General features: G+C 46.2%; 1 protein-coding gene across 1 annotated transcript in view; it reads right to left on the reverse strand.

Annotated features, from left to right (window-relative positions):
• The window catches only part of HHIPL1 (HHIP like 1), a gene marked incomplete at its 5' end in the record, with an annotated part of 38,572 nt that extends 12,414 nt beyond the window's left edge, over nucleotides 1–26,158 (reverse strand). The window contains 5 exons of the mRNA XM_082318855.1: nucleotides 238–381; nucleotides 2,234–2,880; nucleotides 7,656–8,115; nucleotides 25,863–25,918; nucleotides 26,126–26,158. Of these exons, the coding sequence (XP_082174981.1) occupies nucleotides 238–381; nucleotides 2,234–2,880; nucleotides 7,656–8,115; nucleotides 25,863–25,918; nucleotides 26,126–26,158 (1,340 nt within the window). The remainder of the gene's footprint in view (nucleotides 1–237; nucleotides 382–2,233; nucleotides 2,881–7,655; nucleotides 8,116–25,862; nucleotides 25,919–26,125) is intronic.
• Between the last annotated feature and the right edge of the window lie 1,218 nt (nucleotides 26,159–27,376).

Consider the following 27,376-nt stretch of genomic DNA (forward strand, 5'->3'; position numbering starts at 1 on the left):
GCGAGCTACCGCTGCTCACAGGGAAAAAAGACACATCTCAATAACCTCCCCTAAGGAAACCGGAGTTACACGGGAGGTCTATGTGCCTACGTGTGTGCACATCATCAGTGCAGGCGTTAGGCAAAAAGTAAACCCGAGACAGAAAATCTCCCCCGATTTACCTCCCCCAGTTTCTCTTCTCAACCCAAGGGTGACAGGGGGGTGTCACGGCGCACACAAGGTTTTAGGGGCTCTCACTTGTTCTGGGCGTTTCCAAAGGTCCCAAAAGGATCCCCAGCCATGCCTCCGTCTCCAGTAAATATATAGAGATACCCATCATCTCCAAAGAGCAGCTCTCCTCCATTATGGTTGGAAGCAGGTTCTTCTATTTCCAGGATTATCCTAACCAAAAAGAAGGAGGAGGCATCACCTACAGCACAAGCCCTAAGCAAAGGGCAGAGCAATGTCACTCGTGTTGGCCCTTAAAGAGTGGTTAAAGAGTGGTTAAAAGCAGCCCCACCAACAAATTACCATTTTGACAAAGGTTATTCAAAGCAGTACCGACAACCTTTACCTTCATTTTAAAACCCCTCTCTTACTTTTATCTGTTTATTTTACGCACCTAGCATCCCTTTCATAGTAAGAAAAGGGTGAAATATATAAAAGTATAACTCTGTAGAAAGGTAAAGCCACAAATACATGCAGTGGAGGTTCCCAGGTGTAATAACTGAAGTTTATTTTACTCCAGCTTCTAAAAAAGTTCAGATTTCATGCTGGCAGTGCCTCTTAATAGCTGCAAAACCAAATGATAATAATCACTTATAACACCTCATTTTTAGTGATTTTTTTTCCCTTCTGAAAGTACTGATAGTTTGTGATCGGATTGTAAATTGTGGGAAGGAATCCAGCTATGTAATTATTCTGTCACCTGCTGCTAAACATCACCACTTCTGAGCTAAGGTAACCATGCGCAAGCACACAGGCTCCAGCCGGCAGCAGGAGTGAGGGAGGATCACAAAGGTGAATCCTCCTCAGCCTCCCAAAGAAGACAGAAGAAAACAAAACACATTGAGCAAAAATCTGCAGGCAAACAGACGTACGCCTTCCTGCTAAGGCAAGGCCCACCACGTGTCGGCCGAAGCTGCCTCTTGGGCAGCATCTCAGGATGAAGTCAGTGGGAGCCCTGCCTACACAAGCACAACAGGACCACAATTTTGTTTTCTTAAGCTTTCGCTGTACTAACCATCAGCTAAATAAGCACAGAAAATGTTACAAACGTAGAGCCTGAGGATTTTTAAACAAGACAGCTCATGGGCCTTGACATCTGCAGGTTTAAGCTCCTGACTTGCTTTCCTGAGGACCACCTTTGAATTCCCCTTACCTGTCATCTACAGTGCTCCTTACGCTGAATTGCTGTCACTGCTTTATAAACCAGCATCCCCTTTCTATCATTAGGCTACGGGCATTTTTGAGCTAGAATCATCCACTGCCGAGTACTTGGAAAGCCCTTATATAATCCATGTAACAAAGCAAAAATCCTAACATTAATAATATCCAAGGGTCTCTTAACACACTGGTTCTATTACGTGGTTCTGCACCAGGTTATAAATCTATAGACTGCCTCCACAAACAAACCTCTAATTATCTGTGCATACTAATGTGGATCAACTGCAGGATCAGACTCAAACATATGAAATTTCCAACCAAAATGAACTCAGTAATAGCATAGTGGCTTGCATTTTATTTAATTTGATATTAAATTTGTAATATCAGAGGGTTGAGATGTCATTCAGATAAAGAAATGTGGGGCCAAATGCGTCTTTGTTCCGGTACCCCTGCGTTTGTTTATACTGATTTTGGAAACCTTTGGCTTCGGAATGAATTTCACTCATGCTTTGCAGAAGTCTATTTTAAAGGGTAATAATTACAATACCAAAAAAAAACCCAACCAAAAACCAAACCCCAAAATACTAACTGTAAATCATGTTTAATCAATGTTCAGTTAAATCTACTGACATACCAGAACTGAGAAATATAAATGTTTTATCCATGAGCACTTGCAGTTCATCCATGGAGGACTGGCATATTCTCTGTCTCAGTAAGCTAGACATGGACTTGGACTAACTTGCTACCATACTGGAATGCAAGAACAATATTAAGCTAAATAAGTCTCATTCATTAACAGCCTTCAAAAATGCACAAGCTACACCCTGAGATCTTAAATACATTTGCCAGAGAAACGTGTGTACAATACCTTTCGGAACCATGGTCCAAAGCATTCATGTCAGCAGGAGAAATTCTGAACTCACTGATTCGGATTCTCTCTTCATAACGAACTTCAACTGAATAGTAGACATACACTTTACCATTAAATTTGAATTTAGGATGGAAGACAATACCTAGAAAACCTCTCTCGTCTCCTTCCCAAGGTGAGGTAAGTACGGCTTCGCTGATGTTCAGAAATGGCTTTTCGAGCCTGGATCGATCGGGGAGGTAGGTCCACACCAGGCCAACCTGCTCTGCAATGAAGAACCTGTGGGTGCCATCGTTGGCGTGCACCATCGCAACGGGATTGCGCAGCCCGTTGGCGACCTCCATGAGGCAGAGCTGGAGACAGCCCTCCGTGTCGGCGGTCACTAACCCCAGGTTTTGGTTAAGGTTCTGGTTAGTCAGCAGGTGTGGAAAACAGTAGTCTGTGTCCTCCAAGGACAGGTAGCGGCAGAATTTTGCCATGTTGTTCTCCAGTGCAATTAACTCTTGGTCTGCAGAGAGATAGCGAAAAATGGAGCGGCATTTTTGCCACACTTGCAGGCAATAGTCTTGGCAAAGTCCTGGTATCGTCCGCACAGGGGTGGAGGGATCCTCGGCGTCGTACAAGTGAGCTGCATATGGAGAACATTCCTAGAGGGAGAGAGAAAAAGCCTTAAGCCGTTTCTTAGGCCAGATTTGAAACAGCTGAGCAGCAATACTAATTGGAGAAATTTCACCTTAATTACAACATATGTTGTGGTTTATTCTGAAGATATATTAACACAGGAAAAGATCTTAGAAAGGGGGTTTATCTCAGCATTCACGGAAATGATCTTCAATATTCCTAGTGAAAGCTGGCTTCCTCATGCTGTTTTTCATTTATTGCAACCATAGCACTAACACAAGAAAACCAGCGATGACACATGTCTTGCTACATCACCCTAGCAGACTGTACTGGGGAAAAAGAGACTTTTCTACCTTGGATGCTCTGACTTTATCTATGAAATAACGAGCAGATTCACCACAGCACAGCAGCAAAACCAAGGAGTTAGCTAAGAAGATTCAGGTTTTGCATCTCCAGGATGAGGAGGGAATGGGGAAGGTTGGCGGGGCGAAAGCCTGTGACTTCCATACCTCGTCATCCGACAATCCAGACATGCACCTCAAACAGAGATGTAATTAACAGGTTGGAAGGAGCGGGATGAGAAAGTGTAGGAAGAGAGGAGAAGGACACCCATCCTTTGTACCACGCAGTGCACCCAGCCCTGGGATGCTATCACTGCATACACCAGTCTTGCTCAGGTCCAGCTGCCTTTGCTGGTGGATATTTGCCTACAGATGCTTTATATACCTGATTAGAAGTGGTGAAATGAATCTCATGATCGTGATGCTGGTCACCAAGTTCTGCGGGGGATGCTCAAGCTACAGAATTTCAGACAGTGAGCACCAAAAGGCCATAATCCAGGCAAGGTCCACCGGCAGCAGCTGCAGCACAACCCTAGTCTACGGGAGGCGCAGCCTTGGAAATCTACCTAAGGACTGAATCAAGTTCACATAGTTCATTGTATTTGCCACTATGAGAACTCCGACAGGCACATTTTCCTTATGTAAAAAGCCACTGCAATCCAGTAAAACTGTCTGTAAATTATGAACTGACCAAAGTGACTCAGTTCTGCTTTGCAAGGACTTTTCCTTGTAATAAACGCACAATATTTTCCAGTTGCAAGGCCTCTTCCCGACAAGCGCCTCAAAAGCGCTCTCCAAATAATGTAACATGACTCAGTGGAGGCTGTTATTTTCACAGGGCAGATAAAGAACTGAGGCAAGAAAGGTAGGAAGAGAAACTATCCTTCTTGAATAAATTCCGCATTGTTAATGCCTAGATGGCATTTCTTCCAAGCAAAACCAGCTTAGTTAAAAAAAAAATATAGGGAGCTGTTTCTAAATCTATGGGGAGCTATTTCCTAATGCAGATTACAGTACTATTCAATAGCTGAAAAGACATAACATCTGAGATACTGAAGTATTTAAATTAGCTGATAAGTACACACAATATTTAATTTTTATTTTATTTTCCATTACATACCATAATAAACTGAGAGGCCATATAACAGATCATTAGTGCACAATAAGCTTTCCTCCTGGAATGTCAAGCCATTCATTGCAAAATGAAGGTTATTATGCCTTCAAATGAGCAGCAATTAATGTGGTAAAAAGGAGACTGCGCGTGACACAAAACACTGAAATTACGCGGGCAGATTGGGTAACGGCACTCAGCTCGGTTACACGAGGTGTGCCAGGGACAGAAAGAGCCGGAGCGTTTGCCCATGCAGTTGTTACGACTGAAAATTTGGCCTCAGAAAACAAACTGAAATGAGACAGAAAGGGAATGTGAAGGCAGGGCTGGATGGGAGCTCAGTCGGTTTCTGCCTACGGGGGTTTCACATTCAGAGAGAGGAAGACCAGCGCCTGAGTACCGGGGTGTAGCTGGTTCTCTGAAAGCCTCTTTCAAAGCAAGCAGTGATCTTAGGCATTATAAAGCAATGTCCTGGCTTCAGCATCGGAATTAAAAATAGCAGAGAGGTATGGTTTGCCTGTCCCTTTGCCACTGCAGGCTGTTCACCCCAGCCTCAGGTGTGTTTGAATAGCAGACAGCGTTGTGGATGACTTCTTCACTCCTTACCACGTTCCTGGTGGCATATGGCTATTTACAGCAGCATTACGGCGACAGTGATGTTCAGAGATTTACCACTAGCCAGACAGTACCCAAGCATGTGTCTAGGGTATTTTCCAGCCACATTTGGAATATCTGCCAACTTCTGTTCCACAAGAGATGGAGCCTGACTCCTGATCCTGAATTTCTCTGCTTGTGAAATAAATGTTGTGGTCCTTTACCCTTCACAACGTCTTGTCACATTCACTAACTCAAAACACCAAGAAACTCTACACTCAGTCCCAGCCCAGCATCACTAATAGATCTAAATTCTCATTTCCAAATGACATGGTCTGTTCATTCATTTTAAACTATGATGTGGTCCAAAGACCAAGGAAACTAATGGGCAGATGATCAGCAACTTCAGTAGGGCTGGAACAAGCTCGCACCATGAAAATAACTCATCAGAAAATAAAACAAGTCACATTAAGACAAGTTAGCCAAATCCATCCTATCTGTTCCAGGAATTCAGAGGCAGCTATTTATCTGAGGAATTGTAACAGTCTGAATTTGGACGAACACCCACATCAAACAATGGCTTATTTACTGCTGCTATCAGCCCAGAGGAAGCAATGGGACTGCTCAGGAAAGCGTGTAACTTGCACGTAATCCCTGACCTTCCCTGTCCACCTCCATCTGGAAACTCAAGCCTTTAAGCAAGCTGTTCTCCGAGAAGCAGAACGAGGCATCTGCTCTCCCGCAGTCTGGTGTCCTGTGTCCCACTGCACAATAATCCGCATCCACACACGTCCCCCGAGACCCGCCGCTCTCATCAAATTACCCCCGGGTGTCGAGGCCGTGGGGCGGGCAGGGGGATGTCCCACCGCAGCCCTCCTCTCCCCCACGGCCAAAGGCATCCTCTCAGCCTGCTTCTGGGTGGGGGGAAACCCTATTTTGGGGCTGGGGGACCATGGGCAGCACTGAGGGAAGGATGTTTCTGCTATTCCACAAGGAACAGAAACAGCACCATGTAGCAAATCACAATTTAAGAGAAGGTAGGAGTCCCTACCACAAGTACAAGCCGAGACACTTGTCAAAATAATTTGATCACATTTGAGAGAAATCACAAATTGTGAGCAGAAAGAGGCAGAAGTGTGCTGAATAAGTCACAGAAACCCACTTATTAATTCAGGGCTAGGATATAAATTGTATATATAACCAATGAATGGAAGCAGAGTGTTCTGGAGTGATTGCAATGCCTGAACTTCCATTTCGTGCTTGCGTGGCCAGAGGCGGTGGTGTGTAGCCGCATCTGGGCTGGTGATGCACTGAGCTCATCAGAACATTTCAGTGAATCATTTTTCCCACACTGAAATATTTCACTGCTTCTGAACAAATTTTCAATGGTTGGGTTTCTGATGTACACAGGAGACTTACTTATCGCTTCCAGAGGCAGAAGAAGTGCTTAGCAGGCCCTGCTAATGGGTTTCCTATCTACAAATGGACTTTTGGACACCACTTGTTTCAGGAATATATTCAAAGGTTTTTTGCTTCCAGTACAATGTGAGATGAAATAAAAGTCAAATCTCTAGAAGCTGTTGTGGAAAAGGGTTGGCTTTCTCTTCATGCTTTCAGGAACACAAGAGGTACCCTGCAAAATGCTAAGAGCGGGATTTCTGAAAAGCGACTTTGATCCCATCTGAGCACAGCAGACGAGCCTCCACTGTCTGAATTAATTTAAGATTTACACTTGCACAGCACAGAGCTGCCACTGTTCTGTCTCACGGGCATTTTCATACATATGAGGCCACCGCTGATGATCAGGTCAGACGCTTTGCTCTGCGCAGAAGGGGATCATCCTGTTATCATATCTGGCCACAGAACATCAGCTCCGAGTAGAAATTTCCCCCGTGTGGGATGGCCGCCACAGAGGTTTCTAGGCCACATCCTCAGGCATTGCTCTGCACCCATCATCAAGACTGTTAGCACCTGGCACACACTAAAAGCATCTCAGGATGCTGTAACCCAGTACAAAAAACCACCTGATCCCACGAGTGGGGCATAACAAGGAGCATGTTTTGTGCAGGCTGGTCCCCTCCTGGGTGTCTTCACCAGGTCCAAGGATCTAACCCTGGCAGGGTGAGGGGAGTCTGCAAATTGCAACTGCCCACAAACCCATCTCAGAGCACCGCTGCTCATAAATTAAAGCAGAACAACATCCCTGTTCCTCTTCCAAACACCTGCCAAGGCTGGAAAAGTCCACTGGGAAACCTAATGATGGACCGTCGTTCCTGACAGTGCCTGGGAGCACACGTTCAGGCTGCTGCACTAATCCCTGATGCACCCATACGTGGGCCAGTGCATCCACGCCTGGGCCCAGGCACTAACGCCATGGCTGATGCACCTGTGTGGGGGCCCGTGTACCCCTGTCTGGGCCCGGCACTAACGCCACGGCTCACACACCCCTGGGCTGCCCAAAGCCCCTGACGCAGCCCTGCACGGGTGGATGCAGTCATTCCTGGGCTGCTGTGCCATGTCATGGCTCATGCATCCCTGTGAGGTCCAAATTACCTCTGCCTGGACCAGTGCACCCTCCACGGACCAATGCACCCATGCCCAGGCTGAAGCACCCATACCTGGGGCCAGAGCACCCTGCGTGGCCAAAGCACCGCACAGGGGCTGAATCCCTCTGCGCGGCTGAAGCCCGCCGTGTGGCTGAAGCCCGCCGTGTGGCTGAAGCCCCCGCTGCAGCAGAAGCCCCGGGCCGCCTCACCTGGCAGAGCAGGTCCTGCAGGTGCCCGGCGCAGGCGGCGTACGTGGGCCCGTCGAGGCGGGCGCTGAGGCGGTAGAAGCGCTGGAGCAGGGCGCGGTCGCGGCGCGGGTCGCAGCAGCCGAAGTCGGCGTAGCGCCGGCAGAAGGCGAGGCCCCGCGGCGGCCGGAACGGCGGCTTGAAGTCCAGGCACTGCGGGTGCGGCCGCGCCGGCCCCGGGGCCAGCGCCGCCGCCAGCAGCAGCGCCAGCGCCGCCCGCGCCCCGCCGGGCCCCGCCGCCCCGCGCAGCCCCCGCATGGCCGCTCCGCGGGCGCGGAGGGCGGCGGCTGCCCCCCGGCCCGGCTGCGCGGAGCCTCGGCCGGCCCCGCCGCGGCAGCAGGGGCGCGGAGAGCGGCCGCCCCGCCGCCACCGCCGCCGCCGAGGAGGACGGGCGGCCGCGGGCTCCGGGCGCCGCGGGAGGCGGCTGCGTTCACAGCACGGTTACGTCTCGGCGGCGGTGTCGGAAGGGCGTTCGCAGCCTGGTTCCAGCCCGACCGCAAGCTGGCAGGTGCTTGGCTGCGTCGTCGGCGCAGGGGCCGTGCTGGAGCAGGTAACGCTGGGATGGATCCCGCTGGAAACGAGCTCCTTAGGCTGACTCCTCAAGTGTTGGCTGCTGGGCTGGGTTCTGTCGTTGAATCTTTTGTATGACCAAAATATGACAGGTGATAGCACTCTGAGTTTATACGGCTGACGGACATATTTCAGAACAAGAAAACTTAGCTTCGGTACAACTAGTGCTTCTGCATCCTTTGGCCATCCCATCCTGGGCTGAGGTTCTGGTTACCTTCAGCTTGGAGGCTGGAAAGGAGAGGTCTGGCGTAGCCTTTACACCGAGTGGCCCTAGATAGCCCGGGCGACACATTCCCCCTTATGAAGATACTTCTCCCGTTCAGAACGGTGCTCCCTCAACGCTGCCCAGGCCCTCCCTGCCCAAACAAAATAAAACTGCTGCTGCTGATACCTTCCGTACCTTAAAATGCTTCAGGGCATACCCTGGGACAATATTTACTCCAAGTGCAGGGGTTTTGTGTATCGTATAGCATAGCATATGTGATGTGATCAGCTAGTACGATCAAGTCCCATGTAGATGGTACTTTTTTGCTGTTAAACGCAGCTAGCCACAGTGCATTATGTATTTCAATATTAACGTGCAGACTGCCCATAAAAGACAAAGAATGTGGAGTTCATGCTGATATGCTATTTTTGACTCCCGCCTCGAGACCAAAGAACTGCTGTACAGTGCATATAGACTGTAAAATCACTGCACGGCTTGGAACAGCCTGTCAGGAGACCATATGTGTTACAGCATTTAATACGAGTTTGTTTTTCTCTCCATATGCTTATGTAACTGCTGCGAAGGTCACAAAAAACTTCGCATATGTGCAGGCAACCAGAATACCTGATGATCTCGCTTGAGAATTCTCTGCTTTTTTATTTTTGGTCATTTAAAACCACTTTTTCATGGATGACCTTGGTAAGCGCATTGGAAAGCACGTGATCTAGCCGCTGCCCCTGAAAACTTTGCATGCTGTGCAAAAAATGAGTATGTAGTTATGCAATCCCATATTTGTGTAAAAGCAACCGATATAAAGGCATCTTCCTGTTCATCCCAGTTAATCTTTTATTCCTGTGGTTAACGCTGGCTGTTGTCTCAGTGTTTGTAATGATTTTTAGCCATTGTTAATTAACATCACAACAATGCTCAATACACAAAGAATGGATCCCAGTAACCAAACATATTCTGTGATAATGAGATTTATCCTATAGCCTCTTGATTTGCTATTACGGCTCTTGATTATTTTGGCATCCATGCTGCATTTCAGAAACGAAAGGAAAATTAAATGCTATGCATATTTAGCAGTGAGTTGTAGAGCAAGAACTATAGATTTGATCTGCTCATCACTGCAAAACGGCATAAAATACCTTTGGGAAGTCCCCTGTGTGCCCTTACAATACGTGCCCCCATGCCAGAACTCCCACTGTTCTGTTCATTCAGGCAGGGCAATTTTTTGGTTACCTCTCAGGCTGGAGACTGCACAGCAATTCCTGGGCAAGGCATTGCTGAAATGGAGACCATAGCTGCCTTGGCCTCAGTAACGAGCTGGTTCTGTCAAGGATGGCTTATTTTACACCTTGTTGTGAGCTGTATTTTGAGGCTTTCCAGGCCACAGGTAGGAGCTCCTGGGCTGTGTTTGAGGGATCTGTGCTGTGGTGGATAGGAGCACACAGCTCTGGCTCTTCTTTCCAGCCTGGGGACTTGCTGTGTGATCATTCCCAAGTTCCTTTCTGCCTGGATTCTCCCATTTGTAAAATGAGGCTAGTGCGTACTCACCCACCCCATGGCAATCTTTCAAGGTGTAGTTTATTGGGATTTTTAATCACCGTTTTGTTATTCTTTATGAGTTCTCTGCCAAGCCATCGCTAGAGACTAAGCTCAGGAGGTGAACTGCTGCCCTCGACCTGAACTGCTAAATTTGAAGTTGCCCTTGTTGCTACCTGAGGGCAATAACATGCATCTGTGGAGCAATTACAGACTGGGGATGGGATCTGATTTGAGCAGTGTTCACCAAGATCATGTGGTAATTTGAGAACTTGCTACTCAGGAGGCTTTGTACTAAAATGACTCATTTTTAATTTGGATAATTTGAACACTCATCTTTGTGCTTAATGACCTGAATCAATCGGTTGAATATTTTGTGCTGTATATCAGCTATTGAAAATGCGGGTTTGGGTTTTGTTTTGTTAAGATATGGGATTACTCCTTTTCCCACTGAAGTCCATAAGAGTTTTAGCAGCTGACTTCAATTAATTCTCAAAATCAGCATTTGTATTGATGGACGAAATTGAAGAAGCCAGGTGTGAAAATGCAGTATTTGCTTGCACACAATACAACATTAAGGCAGAAAAAGCCTACATTTATAAAATGTCAACTGGTTTTGGGTACCAAACATGAAATCCTTAAGACAATTAAAGCAACTGATAATTGTAGATACTCTGCAGCTCAAAAAGACAGTTTTATATCCCTCAAGCTGAGCTCCTTCAATGTGCAACATCCAGATTTTTTTGTTCTTTCTGCATAGGTTAGAATTTGTTAGCATTTGTGGGACAGAGAGAATGTGGGCACATTGCTTAGAAATGTAATCAAATTGCATTTGATCAAATGACCAACGTTGACCCAGCGTCTGGAACTCCATCCTCAAGTGCAGTTTGGGTCAACAGCGAGGAGTTTAATGCTCTAAGCTTTAATAGCCAAAGGACATACTGCTACTACCCGAGCCAACTGTGAACACCGTCCCTAAAAAGGGATTAAATGCAGAGCTATCACTCTTTGTAGGGTTTGCTTTCTCATTACGTGTCTCATTGTGAAACCCTTCTGTTCCTCATTCGTCTTCTAAGTGTTTGATTTTCCTTCCTGGCGGAGATACTGAGAACAGATTATTATTATGAGAACAAACGGAAGAAGATGTGTGTGTGCGCGTACACAGCAAATACACACAAACCCACAGATGTGAGCAAGGTAACGCCTGCCTTTCAACAGACAGAACCCACGCTAGGCAGCGTGGAAGTGATCCGCTGGCATGGAGACTGCTCGTTCACACAGCTCTTAGTATTCTGCACGAACAATAGACAAAAATATATTAAGTCTTTGGAAAGGTGCAAGAATAGTTTTACAGCACAGTCGAAACCAAACGGGCATCTTCTCATTTAAGGCGATTTGTCAAGGAACACAAGTGTGCACTGAGCGGTCGCTGAAGTCACGCTGGCTGCGATAGGCCTGCCGACACATTTTGGTATTAAAGAAGCGTTTAATGCAAGAAACCCGAGGAGCCAGGCCAGTGCAGGCGATATCACGTGCTATATCGAGAATGCTATCAGAGGATTTGATAAGCAGAAATCCCGCTGCCTCTAGACATGCTGGGATGACTCAGATGTGGAATGAAATGTACCGCTGCAGCGCTGAAGCCCTAATTTCTCCTGGTAATGGAACCACGTAAGTCTCTCATATCCTTTAATCCTGTTGTGATGAAGCACGTTCTCCTGCTTCAGCCCTACCCTCTGCTGCACCTTCCTGGGCTGTGTCATATGTCACAGCAAATGTTTGTGCAAAACACTAGGGCAGCCCTGCAGACAGTGTAAATCAACAGAGCTGTAAATCAGCAAGTAGCCTTGCATATGATATCCAGGATTCCCATACAGGTGGCATGCTGCTAAATGCTTTTTCTGTCCTTCTTATGCTCGTTTTCTACATGGGCAGGATGTAAATGTCACGGTTTACAGCAATCGGATAACTCCTTCACTTCTTTTGCTTCACAACTTGCTACCATAGAAATTCTATCGCAAGGGCCCTAAAGAGACCATATGGGCAGTAAACATTCCTTATGTGTCGCACGTACAGAAAGAACATATTTTCTTATCGGCTCACACAACAGCAGATCATGCAGAAATGATTTTTAAAAAATTACTACTATTTTCCCTGCAGTAACATCAATACAACAATAAATAACAACCCTTGAGTGGTTTCTCTCTATTTTACAGCACAAGGATCTTTTCCCCTTTTTGGTCACAAGAAAAATAATAAAGGCATTAAAATGTACGTTTCTTTTCAGAAAATGTTGTATTGATTTTATGTAACATCTGAATGCTTTGTGTTGTAGATTACATATAACCATGTAATTTGTCTGTAACAAGAAGCAGACCAAAAGACTTGCTCAGTGAATTGCAAATGAGCCTTTCCTCATCAGTGATCCAAGGCATAATAAAATACCCTGCTTTTTTAGTTCCCTCTGAGAGGTGAAAAAGCTTGCTTGCAGAAGCAAGTATATTCCACTGAAAGAAAAGGTAATTAATCATAGATTGAGTCCATGCTGAAAAGGAAAAACCCAGTTTGGATCCACACCTTTGTCCCAGGATCATTCAGTCCCATCTCTGGTTTGGAGAGAACAAGGGTTTTGTTGATTAACAACCACAAAAATGTTATTTTTATGGAACAAAGCTAGCAGCAGCCAATGCTGCCATTACTCCATCCCTAGCGAAGGACAAGGAGATAATAAACAGGTTGTTTGGATATTTTCTAATAGATGAAAATAGAAGGCATAGCCAATAAAAGCAAGCTGTAACTTGAAAAATTCTTCCCCAAAGTAATCAGGTCTGGCAGCAAAAGAGAATAGATGCTGGTCTAGAAACAGAGAGATTGCAAATTTAGTATTTCTGAAACCTTTCTGACTGAGCAATGAGGTACATAACATTGCCAGCTCTCGCAAGCCCTCATATATGCTTTTCATAAAACGCATATCTGGGGACCAAACAGTCTTTCAGGAAGGACAAAAGAGGAAGGAGAAAAGCAGAAGTTACACAAGTCCATGCAGACAACCCTCTTCTGGAGGGACAGGGACCATGGAAACGCAGACTATGCGTAGCGTAGGGCCCCCAGAAAATCCTGAGCCAAATTGGCAGCTCTTGAGTAGTTACGTCCCTTGCATAACTGCCCCAGTACTAGCAGGCAGCTAGTAACCACACTGCCACTGGTTTCCAGTCAAATCCAGTGTCTTCATGAAATATGCAAGGAACGACATTTTCTGCTGAGGGAATATGCAAATTTTCAGTTTATTTAGAGAAGTATGGCATTTAAAGAAGGCCAAAGGTGTCACGCTCCTCCATCCACTGATTCCGTGCCTTTTCTTTCACGTTCGCTGGGCAAAGTCAAGAAGAAATGCATGTGATCGTTTTCTTCCCCAAAGCTGAGGCGGGCTTTGGCCCCAGAACTGCTGTCTGCCACCGTGGGGTATCATCAAGCATCTCTGCCGGTAACAGCAAGTGCCACGGTGGTCCGGGGACATTGCAGAGTTGGACTGGCTTCAGAGGGGCTCGTAGCCTCAGACAAAACCTGCTCCAGGTGCAATAAGTGGAAACTTGAGGGAAGTTCTGAACAGGTTCAGATTGCTTCCCTTTCTGTTGGCTGTTCTGCCCCGCAGAAAGGGCTGTCATGGAGCAACAGTACTATAGACCATTAAATGCTTTCATAGAGGAGGCAGTTCATGATGGAAAGCTTTTTACAACGAGTCCCAAGTGTGTTGGGTGCCTGCCACGCAGGCTCAGTGTCTGATGTGCTTTGGCATCTTTGGCATTCCCACTGCCCATACATGCCTCTAGACCTTTGCAAATCCAGCTCTAAACTCTTACTGACTTAAATCATAGGATTAAACCCTAAGTTTTTAAAAAATTGCATTTTCAGACACCTAGAGTTATTTTGCCACAATCAAAACGTCTCATCTTCTGTATATCAGTTACGATTTATGACTCAACCCGACGGAGCTCAAAATTCTAAAACAGATGTGGCACTTACAAAGCGATGCAGCAACATAACAGTGACAGCCAAAAAGGCACGACTGCATTGACAGTCCAAGGCCCAGGTACAAACTCTACGTGCTGCACAGAATTTTTATTTTTGTAGCATTTTCTAAGATCTGTTGGAAATAACTATAAATTGAGAGCTATATTTATTTGATGTTTAATTCATGAGCAATAGTATCTGTTGCTGTAGGAGTACGTGTGTTTAAAGTAGTTTCTAGCCCTGGCTCTTCCCTGGCCTCCCCCTTGGCTGCAGCAGCGGGGCCTGACGGGTGTCAGGGGTCGGCAGCTTTGGCTGTTGCAGGCGGGAAGGAGCAAAGCTCAGAGCAAAGGGCTTTTCCCCGGCAGCGACCTGCCACAAGCCCTGAGCAGGTCATATCTGGGAAGTGATGGTCTGATCACCTCCCACAGCCCCAATGGCCAAGCAAGGGGGAGGTCAGGTAAGGAGGTTTTGAACTAACTACAGCTAATATGTGTCAAAATTAACATCCTGAATTACAGACAGAGGTAACTGGGAGGTCACTGGAGATCACAGAGCATTGCTATTTCTGGATGCCCTTGGGGCATGCTGCAGTAACCCAAGCTAGATTGAGCAGAGCCTGGTTCACTGTACCAACATCTGGGTCAGAAGCAGAAGGAAATCCCCTCTGAGCAAGCGTCAGCAGTGAAAAAAGCATCGCTGCTCCTGGTGCTTTGGCTGTTCATCAGCTGCGGAGGATCCAGTGCCATTTCTAAACTCTGGAATCCAGGCAATGCTCCGTGAAATAGCCACCATTTGTCCCTTGACTGAGAATAGCTTCTCAGGGGCTCTCAGTTCTTTACTACCCCAGAATGATCTTGTGTGGGAAGCAGAGAAGGTGGCCTTGCAGGGTCACTCCAAGCCCAAGGCAGGCCTTGAGGTGTTCCAGGGTGGGTTGTCTCCGGACTGCACTGGAGGAGATGGTTGGCCTGTTGGGATAATGCAAATCTTGTAGCCACGCTGAGCTTTCATGCATGAAGCTCCACTAGGATACAACCACTTCTGTCAGCAGAGTCCCAGGCAGGTTGTGGAGATACCCAATGACACACAGCCTGCTACTGTATGGATATTTTCTGTATCTGACATGGCAGAACTGAAGGGATGGATCTGGGTCAAGTATTAGTGCTTTTATTTCTGTTCTTTATGCAACATGTGTACAGTGTTTCAGTCTCTGGTGGATCTAAATCCAGGTTTCACCTCGGAGTCTTTGCCTCAAATCTAGTTCAGTAACACCTAAGAGCTGTTACTATACAAGTCGCTGCCATGTGAGCTGTATCCAATGGTATCTTTATTAGCCTCTCTTCTAGCTTGCTGCAGATGGGAAACTGGCTTGTCCACAGCCCTGTCCTCACGAGAGAGTGCCCATGGTTAGCCTTCTCCCCCTCTATGCCTCTTCATCCAAGGGTGCAGCATTGCCAGCTTTCTTCTCTGGAAGCTCTGAGAGAAGATTTCCTCAATATCTCAACTAAAGATCCTGTCTACGAAGCACAATGTTGTCTGCATCTATACTTCATGTTGCATGACTCCATCTCCTGGCAACCTGGGGTAAAAAAAGCCAGCTGCTATTTGGGAGTCTCAGGATCACTCTCGGGCTTTTCCTGTTCCAAGGAGCCTGTGTGTCCCCTGGCTGTGCCGGTGACATCCTGGGGATGCAAACGGGAGCTCACCACAAGGCTTGGATGCCTCCAGGGTGAGACCCTCCCATGGTCAGGCCAGCCTGACACGGCCAAACCTCTCTCTATTGCAACTGCTGTACACAAATTAGGGGTGCTTGCCTCCTACCTGCATGGATCTCACCTCTGATGCTTTAAGGAAGGTTGAGTCCAGTGAAAGGGTAGCCTGGATGTTGAAGATTTGGATTCAATTCCTTTGTAAGGAAACCACCATGTATTAAAGGTGCTTGTGACATGCAAGGCAGGAGCTTGGAGTACATAGTTTAATTTCAGCATTTAGTCCCTCCTTGCCCCTATTTCCATCAGTAAAATGGAGAGACAGTCCTCCCCTACTTCACAGCACTCTACTATTGTACCAACACAAGCCATAAAACCACCTAGAATTTCTCTTTCCATCTTCTGAAATAAAGATTTTATTCATTTTGGACAAGAACATCTTATAAGACTTTAAAATACAACTAATAGAAACAAATATTGATAATCATGAAAATAGAGAAGCTATAGAGAAGTGGTAACTTACGCAGCAGTTCACTACAATGATGTGAAAGGCTCCTAGAAATGGAAAAATTCCTCCTTCACAGTGATGACTCTTGCCCTTTAAAAAACAGCCAGATGAGACTCTTTCTACCCACAGGGCTCTCCTGCAGTGACAGCTACATTAACCTTTGCTGACAAGCACTTCTCTTTGCTTGTAAAATCAGCTTAGTGAGAGCAAAATTCTTCCAGACTTTAAAATGGTTACTATCAAATGGAGATACGCGCCATGCAAAACAAAACAACCTTGTGCCTTACAATTACTCGTGTGTTGTTAGTGCTGCTCGGAGATCGCTGGATGGGCTGATACAGGATGATGTCTGGGCATCTGTTTGCGTTGGCTAATACTGCAGAATAGATGTGAATGTAGGAAAGGACACTGGGGGTTTTGCTGCATTTCTCTCCCTGGGCATTTTTCCGTGCTTATCACCACATTGTCTGCACAATGAGCAACACAGCAGAGGAGCAGTAATATATGCTTGGGTTATTTGTCTGTTGCTATTAAAGCAATTCTTCAAAATTGCAGATAAACCCAGCACGCTCCCTCCTGCGCGCGGGCACGCGTGCACATGAACGCACGCTCCCTTCCCGTCATCCTATTTCCCCTTATTAATTTCACATCCTTCTTGCTTACACGTCTGAGCTGTCCTTTATATGCGAGAAACTCCTCCCGTGCAAAGGGAATTCTTCTGGGCTTGAGTGAAAGGAGGCTTTGCCAGTCTCCTCCCGCCCTGTCACAGCACCAAGCCTTTGAAACTGGGTCACACGAGCTCTGCCACCTCGTCAGAGTCGAGCTTTTAGATCACCTAGGGCCATTTCAAAGACTTCGTAGCCCCATGGATTGAATTTAAACCATACGGTGGGTACAATTTTGATGCAGTTGGTAATTCTATGATATTTCTATGACATTTATAATTGCTGACCAGAAATCTCCAGGACTAGGACCTTGGCATAAAATGCAAGTCAGGCTTCCAATGTACCCCACCCCTGTCAAAAATCTGTCATGTCCAGGGGCCTGGATCTCAACAAGGTACAAGAATCCAGAACATCACTGAAAAGGTAAAACATTCTTAGGATAGGATAGGATAGGATAGGATAGGATAGGATAGGATAGGATAGGAAAGAAAAAAAAAAAAATCTATTAAAAATACTGGAAATTACCTTTTTGAATAATCAGCTAATTTTGCAGTATAAATAAAATACATCATTGTTATACTGTCTTTCCTTTAAAGCTCCAGTGCTAATCCATGGTATTTATTGCAAAACTCCTACTGAGCTCAAAGATGCAAGCCTGGCTTTCAAACCTGCCTTTTCACTGTATTTGGTGGGACTGGAATTGCCCAAGCCAAATAAATGACTGTTAAAACATTAAAGTAAAATATTAAATTGAGAGTGAGGAAGGAGCAACCTTCTGCTGCAAAAGCAACGGGAAATGACTTAGCTGCAACCGCAGATGCAAATCAACTGAACTTACTTTTCTGATAGCTTCCAAATTAAATTGTTCTTATTATTTGCATTATTCTAGGGTGTCGGACTCATAGTGTCTTTGTAGAGGTGCAAAGTTAACTGGCAAATCAAGCAAAGAATGCTGAATTTCTGAGCAGCTTATTGTGTGTACTTAGTATTAACAGGTGAAATTTTGGAGCTGACCTGGTCTTCTACGTGATAAGATTTAATTTTATAGCACCGTTCATTAGCAAAGAGGTCCATGAACTCTTGCTGAAACTAAACCGAGTGCCTTGTGAAGTATGTTTATGAAAATTTGTTTTGTGGCGCTTAGAGGGAAAATTATTTTCTGTCTCCTGTATACCAACATGAAGGACTGCTAACATCTTGTTTAATGCAGGTATAATTCCATTATTTTGACACCAAACAAGAAAAGAAATCCAAAATAAGTACAGCTGTGAGAATGCAGACCTGTTTTCTGTTGATCACTGAGGCACAATCTGCACGCATGTAAGTCAATGGCAGCACAGCCCCTGACTTCATTTGGACCAGGATTTCAGCCAGGATATTTTGTCCTCCAAGCTTGCAAGTGAGAAAGTTTAAAATAACCCATTAATAAAGGAAAAGACTATGGATAATGCAGCCAGGGTGCATCACTCAAATGGAGTTTACAGCTGTATGCTACAGACAGCTCATAAGCCAAAGCTCCTGTCTCCAAAACACAGCACAGTCATTTGGATGGTGAGCTCCTTGGGACTGAAAGCAAGCTGTTGGGTGCTTGTTCAGCACCCAGCACAGCTGGCCCCAGTTCCCAGGGATGGATCCCAGGTGCTACTGCAATGCCTCCAAATATTAAACCTAATTGTGGCATACAGGAAGGAGGTTATGAAAGAGAAGATTAAAGAAGGTATAAACTAGGCTTTAGGAGGAGTTTTTACAACATATATGCAGTGATGAGCAGCATTTAAATGAAATGAATGATAGGGCTGATGTACCCCTAGAAAGCATTACAGAACACTGGCAGTTCACGCAGGGGGGAGGGGGGCATGGGCTCAGGAGAAAATGCTGTAGGTGCTGCAGGCTGGTGGTGCAAGCAAGCCCAGAGCTGCCTCCCCGGCCTGACCAGCAGCTCTGCTGATTAAGCTATCAGGGACAGGATTCAGAAGTAATCTTGCTTGTCCCTGGGTCAGCAGACACAGGGGGGAGTGGAAAATAACCCTTCCCAGGGTGTTCAAGGCTGAGCTTCCAGAAGGGAGCACTGAGGAAGATAATGGCTTTTTAAAAGTAATCAGCAGGAACAGAGAAAAAAGCATTAATTCCACAAGCAGGGTCGAGATGCAGGTCTTGCGTGACCTCATGGCACATCACTCCTTGGCTGCCGCCATGAGCAGCCTCTCCTGCTGCCACCATCCTGTGGGTGATGAAGGGGCAGAGAGGCTCCGCCTGCAGCCCCAGGCTCCTCCACGCACTGGTTCTACCAGCTGGGGTGCAGTTGGCCCCTTGCACTTTGCTGGGACCATGGTGCTGCAGACTTTGGGTGTATCGGTACAAGCCAGCTCAGGTCTGGCTAGTATGGCTAGCTCCAGCTTGCCGTTAGCCAGGCCAGAGCCAGGCTTGCTCCAGCAAGACTCAGGGATCTGCACTGTGCTTGGCAGCACTGCATTATCCATCTTTTTCCCTTTTTGTGGTATCCCAGCCCCATACGAGCCCGAATGCTGAAGATCTGGCTGCAGAGGACATGGAGCGAAGCACTGATGTGCTGCTGGTGCCAGCAGACAGCCCAGCCTCTCCTTCATGAATCTGCAGCTGCAGGCCAAAGACTCTGGGAGGGGCTGGCACCTGGGGGAAATGGCACTGACAAGATTATAAACCCCCGGTTTGGGAGACTGAGACACTTCTTTTATCAGATTCCAGTTAATAGAGCTAGTAAGACCTTAAACTTGTGCAAGTCTTTTTTTTTTCCCCCCTTTCCCCCTTGTATCCCTGCCCATTTAGCAACCTAGCATTAACACCATGGCTAGCAGTGGTTAGCTACAGGCTCTAAGGTTTCTTCCTAAACAGTACGCCCCTTTCCTAGGAAAAGCGATCATTTAAAAGGAATATACCACTCATGTCCCTCCTGGTTACCTGTCTGCTCCCCTCAACCTTAAGATAAATATCAGCTGTTCTGCTGCCAGCGGTTCCCAAGCCTCTCGGCCCCTCCGTGCCCATCCTGCTCAGACCCCAACCCCTTCTGGCTGGAGCCTGGTTTTATTTTCTACCTCATTAAATTTTGAGCTGTTTTTTTGTTCAGCACCAACAAATAAATCTGATAATTGGCTCAGACAGCAGTTACTTTGGGGATGTTTTTTATTTGATTTTGGTTGGTTTGCACCTGAATTGCTATGAATAATAAAACACCGGTTCAATTTCTCAGCTTTAACAGACACAACTGGCTGCTGCATTTACTTCACAGTTTCAGCTACAAAGAAAACTAATCAAAGTGTGTAAAGAAATCATGGTGTCAGAACAGTTCAGAAAAGGGTCACTAATAATCTAAAACTGTGGTCAGAATGTCTGGATTTTAAAGTCTGAAAGAGCCATGGGAGGGGGAGGCTATTTTTTTTCTCCACTTAAACATTTACTTAAATTCACATGTGGGAATGTTGCCAGTTTAATTGCTGCAAGTCTTGTGACTTAGACTATCCACAGTTTCTGGAAACAAACTAACAAAGCCTCAGATGGGTATTTGGGAAGCAGGGTGATTATTATTCCAATCTGATCCAAGATCTAAAAGAATTTCTAATTTATCATATCAAGGTTTTCTGATGAGTAGTCATGAGGGAGATTTCAAAGGTCAGGAGAAATGAAATGCAGATTTAAATTCAAATTAATCAGACGCAGACTCTAGACTGGCTTACACTTACATGGGTAAACATTCACCGTGGGCTATATATCACTCCAAAACATGGAAATATAATCTTGACCTGAATTTCAGAGCCATGAAAAAAATGTAAACCATAGGAAAAAAGCTGTGATTGTAGGTGAAAATCAGACAGCAGCTACTGGGGAGCAATGGGGCAGGGAAAACAGGTGGATGTGAACTCGGAGAGTACCCGGCCGATCCATATCACACACTGGAGCAATCTGAAAGCTGCCCTGATGGGTGCCATCATTAGCCTCAGGACAGTTCTCCTCGGTCTGACCCCTGACTTGCTCCTTTTCTGGGATTTGCCCCTCTTGCAGGAGTGGGAAGGGATCCCTAAGGACCTGTTGCCACAGCTTTAGGCATGGCTGTGCCGTGGCACGGAGACCATAACGCTGCCCAGGTCTGAGGCTTAGGGATTTCATATGTGATCCGTAGAAAGTTCGGAAAGTTTTGGTCAAAAGTTTGTCAGGCATGTAGAAGATCTGGTAGATGTGTTTGCTTTATTTAATCCATATGTTTGCCCATTCAATAATTCAGGAGATGTTATATTAAACAGACTTCAGAGAGAAGTGGTGGAAGTACATTTGCTGAAGCAAGAGCTTGTATAATGAGACATTCCATAAAAAGAAGCTGGACTTTTAAAGTCAGAATGGATTAAGGGCATGAATTCACGTGTCCCATGAGAACTTATTACTTATAAACTCGAAGGACATTCCGAGACCTTCAGAAAGAAGCAGCTCTCACACTTGAGTTTAATTTTAATATCATTGCAGTTGTAAATAAATTGTTTTTATAGTTGTTTCAGTGTAAGTGAGTAAAAATTTTATCTGATCACCCAATTAGCAGTATGGGGGTTTTGTAAAGAATGAGGAATTTATTTATTAGGGATTATTTTACACACTACTGAAGAAAAAAAAATGTAGCTATAAAAATAATGCCTTTCTTTTAAGACTACAAAAAAGAGAATTTAAATTATACCAAATAAATCACTCTGAAAAAAGCCAAATATATGTTTCCCTATCTGTGCTGTTGTTATAACATAATCACCTTGGACACTGATAACAGCCTCATCAGGTTCATGGCTGATTTCACATTCTCATACAGTAATAATTGTATCATGATCACTCTAACTATGGTGTTGCCAAGGCTGCAGGAAAATGATAATTTGCCCTAAGGTAATACCTTCAGTGGTGTGTAAAAGAAAGAAATCCAAACTGGAAACTTTCCTGTTAGTCCCCAGTTGCAGGTGAAGGTCTTGCTCCCCAAACCTGGCTGCAGGTGCAGCCGGGGCGGTAAGGATGAGGACAAGGATGAGGGGGATGGCAACGCAGGGGCCTCGTGCTGCCTCTCATCCTGCTCTATTTCCCTTTTCCCCCTCATTTTCATGGAGAATTCAGCTTTTCTTTGGCCATCCCAGTTACGGGGAAGTTGTCCTTCTTAGCAGTGATTAAGCATAGCCAGTGACTTAAAAACAAGAGTCCTGCTCTTAGCTCCCACTAAAGAGACAAAAAAAAGTGCTGTATAAGTGATGTATAAATGGTCACTCTACTTTCACTCCTCTTTGTTTTTTCTGTAGCAGAAATGCCATGTCTCCTGTAGGTTTCTAGAAAAAGTTTATTTTAAAAGTGCTCTTGAGCAGTTCAACATTATTCCTGCATTGGACATGAGCTGCCCTGTTACAGGTGTGTGCAAAATGTGATAGAATAGAATATTTCAGTTGGAAGGGACCTACAACAATCATCTAGTCCATCTAGGCTGTCCCGATATGATGGACTGCTTTTGCCCAGCTCAGGGGTGGCAGGCTTTTAAATATCACCCATCAGCCATGCCTGCTGCCAGCGAGACACTTTCCTGCAATTCTTCAGCAAGGTTTGACCGCTGGTATGTGGTAGGTGAAAGACGATGACTGATCTGAGGCCTGGATCTCATTTGATGAATTCTGCTAATGAAGTAACATGTGGACAGGCAACAGCTTTCATTAGTCGTCCAGTTTTTCCCTGCAGTAACTGCTATGTGTTAGGTTCATAGCCAAAGTTATGCAGGATTGTAAGACAGGGTCTGAGAAGGGGAAATATTAAGCTGTCTTAGGCACCAGGTTGCCCTCTCATCATAATTTTGGTGTTAAATAATGATGTAATCAGTTAACATAATGTTTTTCATTAAAAAGGTCTGATCTCATTTATCACCTGCAAACTAATTTCACCTTTCCCCACCTATGAATTTAAGATTCATTTAAGACTGATCATGCTGTGAGTGAAAGCAAGTCCTATTCTTACTTAGCCAAAGGAATATTTGCAGTGCGCTTAGGCCTAAGTTGCATTTCTTGCTGTATCAAGCCTTTTGTGTTTCAGGTGTCAAATGCAAATATATAAACGTGTCTGTTCTGAGATGTTTAAAACTCTAGAGTTTTTTTTTTTTTTTTTTAAATAAAACTATTAGCCTAATATTTAAAGCACTTTAATGATGTGATCAAAAAAGGTCTCATATTACTTCATGTTCTCTTTATCTGGCTGGTGTAGATAGAGATCTGCCATCTCTTGCCTTACACAGAAGACTCTGGGTGGGCAGGGACAATTTCCCTAAGATTAAAGCAGTAGACTTTCAGAGTCTTTTAGCACTGTCACAGTAAAGAGCAGGAGCAATAATGAGTGTGTGCAGTTGTTGAAAAGTGTAGGCTTGGTACCTCCAAAGGCTTAACCTTTCTGTTTATCCCAGGGGTAGCGAAGGGAAGGGGCAGTTTATCATAAAACATTTTTCCTCCATCAGCGCATCCCACTCCTGACTTGGACCATACTTCCAAGCCCATCTTGGTGACTAAGTAATTAATCTCTCCCATATCTACTAAATCACTGTCAGGGATGAGGCTGATAATTGGGTTCTCTTTGTGGTGTAGAGACGCAGACACCTGTTAATGAGAAAGTTGACCAAGGACACTGACCCAATTGACACCAGCTATTTAGCAGCTGTCAGGTGGTAATGACTCCCAGTCACCGCCTATCTCGCCTGGCTTTGAACCAGTAACCCAGAGACAAAGGGCTCGTATCTCATTATTGCCGGTCCCTTGAGCCACCCCATTCCCTCGCAGCAGATGTCTATGGCATTAGTGTCAAAAAGAGGTAATCGTGTCTAAAAACCTGCACTGGAAGAAGCTTGTAAAGGCACATTTGTCCAGCACCTAAAAGCACCGTCCTGCACCCAAAAAGCGCTGTGGCAGGCTGCTGGGTGACAGGGATGTACTGCAGGCTCTGTCCCCTGTGCGGGCTCCTACGCTCCCACATCCCTTTGCATCCCAGTGCCCAGTGTACTTCCAAATGGGAAAGGGGCTTCAAGTCTTTACTATATTCTTATTAAGACCACTATGTGTGGCCTTCTAAAATAGCTGGGGGACAGAGGCAGGGGCACCAAGTTATAGACAGGTATATAAATCCATTCAAGTTAGCCGAGTAGCTCCTACTTATCCCAAGAGAGGATTCAGCTCACCCAGTGAAACTAAAATGACTAGGCTTACCTGTCTAACATATCTGATAAGTACAAGGACTGCAAAATAATCTGCCTCTAAGGATATACATGAAAATATCAGCAGCCAAACGCACTTTAGTTTTGGCTTCGATTTATCAGGAGTCTGATCCAGCTAGTATTCAGCAGCAAACACTAGCCAGGCTGTATTTACAAGCCCTGAAACAGCCTGCTCCTGGGATAGAAATGGCAATAAACCATTACTTGAAGAAACTACATGCAAAAATATTCCTTGCAGCTTTCTCTCTCCCTTCCTCCAACTTTCAACCCGGCGATGCTGAGCTCTGCCTATGGAAACCAACAGCTTCTGCCCTGGTAGGGATGCTGCTTCCAGCAGGGCTGGCGCTCTGTGGCGAGCAGGGTCCCCTCCCAGGCCCCACATCGGCTTTTCCAGTCTGTAAATGAAACGAAGAACAAAAGCACGACTGTGTGTGGGAAGGGGAAGGGGCGGCAGCAGTGACCTGTGGCTCCTGCAGCCCACCTTGCCTTTGCCCTGGCCCCCAGCAGTAGAGAGAGACCTTTGCTCAGGGGTTAAAGGTAAGAAAATGCCACTGGTGTCGGTGATGAGGTGTAAGTGAGAAGAGGATTTGGCATGTCTCTGAAAGCTTCTCATCATTATTATTATTATTATTATTATTATTATTATTATTATTATTATTATTATTATTATTACTACAATTCGTATGACAGTCACTTCTGTGGTCCCCAGTTGCAGGCTACAGCCCATGCAGGGTAACAGCACTGACTGCAGAAAGGCTTCCTCCTCTGATCGGCAAGTCTCCCAAGGACACCAGGCTTGTGTCTGAGAATTATTTGCTCTTGATAATCTGCGCAAGAACAGCAACAGCAATCCTTCTGTACAGCAAACTGTGCAAGACGCCGATGTGCTCAGTGATCGAGGGGGTAGGGAAGGGATGTGCAGCCCTTGCGCCGTCACAGATATTGCACCGACGTGGTTCTGGGTTCTGGGAGCGGCTGGCAGCAGACAGGCTTGAGGGGATGAGCAAACACCAAGCGGCTGAAGGGGCTGTCCCATGCGCAGGAGGATCAGGAGAGGCTCTGATCATGGGTCTCTGCTCCCTAGGCACTGGGCTGGCTCCTGGGGGATATTTTCCTGGCTCCCTGTGATGGAGTTAGACCTAACCTAGACCCCTGCCCTAAACTGCCTGCTGGGGGAACTCCCCCCTCTTTTTTTTTTCATCCCTCTCTCTCTTTTCACTACTTACACAGAGTTTGCACGGAAATGTGCCTCCCAGTTCAGGTAGCATGAAAACTCCCTTCCCCACAGCCTCTCTCCTTCACTGTCCTCTGCAGGTCCCTCAACTGCAAAAAGCAGAAGTACCATGTACAGCAGTAACTACTGTTTTTCTTGACACAGAGAAATTCATTGCTTGGGATTGTTTCTGTAATCAAATATCAAAAGCTAGACTTATTAAAATAAGCACTATTAAGATAAAGCTTTGGAAGCTTTATAGATAGACTGGATCCAATCTTTTGCTGGTGGCAATGCGTGCTACTCCCTTATTGGCACTAGGGTGATTTGCGATCACCCTGCCAGATTTTCTGCTCTTGAACCATGGGTTGAAGGCCAGCCCAGCTCGGTAGCAGGCCAGTTGCATCAGTCAGCAGAGAGCAGAAGTCCGCAGGGACCAGCTGGAAGCACCAGGAGCATTGTTCAAGCCACCGCACATTTTAACGGGCAGGAGACCAGACCAGAGCAGCCTCACCCGTAGGGCTGGTCCTCATGGGCGATGCTGTTGGTAATCCCAGCAATAAGGCTGACCTAAAGGACATGGGGTTAAACTGCAGGGAGCACATGGGCGTAATAAATTTGCTTTGATTCGCTCTGTTCAGCTGGAACTTCAGTTTCCGCAGTTGTCAATTCTGGAAACTTTCCTGAGCGTTACATTCACTTCTGATGAAGGCAAAGCAGGGAGTACAGCAAATAAGCTCAAATGTGCAAGCAGGACTGATCAATTAAGCCTGGTACATCCTGCATGCTATCAAAATCCATGTACATCATGGTTTATAGTACCTGCAGAGCAAAACTCAGGTTATACCCAAAATGTGAATCCTCAAGTTTGTCTGCTTTGGAAACAAAGGGAAGAGACTAAAAATAAGATCATAAAGATGGGGATCTTTGCTGCTCCGGCTGCTGGGCACTAGGATGGTTCCTGGGTCTGACAGGTTATCTCCGCGCTGTTAAAAATGATCAGCGCCCTAAGGCAATTAATTCCTCACTTTCAGAGTTTTACTTCTGCAGCAACGAGGATTGCCATGGACAATAATGTAGGTCAGTGAGAGGGGCAGGGTTCGGAGCCGAGGTGAACAACCGCCCGGAGGGAAAAACCCAAGCCAGACCGGCGCTGCTGTGACCCACCAAGCCGGGGGGAAGGCAATGCCGAGCGGCATCACGCCGGTGACAGGGGTGCAGGAAATTTAATGACAGGCAGCGCCAGGCTGGGGAAGGCACCGAGCCTCGCCATGGCAATCCGATTACCCCGCCGCCACCTGGGCTTCCCCCAGGCTCCGGTGGGGAGAGCGTGGCGTCCTGCCTCCGCTTTGTATTCAGATGGCGTCCCCGTTAGTAACGGTGTCCCTGTCCGGCAGCAGCGGCGGACGTGGGCAGAATGCAGAGAGGCAGCAGAGTCACCTGCCGCCAGGACCTGCTGCGGCCACCCAGGCCAGGGAGGGGATGTCAGCCGAGCCAGTCGGGGTGCTGAGCGAGAGGAGCGCTGGTTAGGAGGTCTAAAATGACACCACCTTCCTGCTCGGTTCAAGTTTGCAGATGCACATCACGCAGTCCCCAGCCCCAGCCATGCAGCTGGCAAGGTGTCAGCATTCGCACGGCGTCCCTTCCCAAGCACCCAGCCTGAAATATCAGACCCAGTGAGGGTCACCGGTCCAAACTGAGGGGCGGGAGGTGTCAAGTAGAAGACAAATCTGGAAACTGCAGGGGATTTCTTATTTTCACATGCGCAAGAAGAGACGAGCTGGAAGTGCTACATTTTTATCTGAATTGCAGGCGTGATTTCCCAGAGGGCTTTCCCTCATTCAGTTTGGTGTGACAATGAGGGCCCTTTGGAAAAATGTGAGTCTGGCTTCGATCCAAAACATCCTCAGAATTCAGGGATCTCTGAGGCACCAGCACCATAAACAGTGATCTCCAGCTTTTGCTTTAGACTTAATTGTTTTGAAAGGCAGTTGTTATCAGGAACAGAAAGTGAGCCATAGCCTGAAG

The sequence above is a fragment of the Platalea leucorodia genome, assembly GCF_965183815.1.
Source record: "Platalea leucorodia genome assembly, chromosome: 7".
Lineage (NCBI taxonomy): Eukaryota > Metazoa > Chordata > Aves > Pelecaniformes > Threskiornithidae > Platalea > Platalea leucorodia.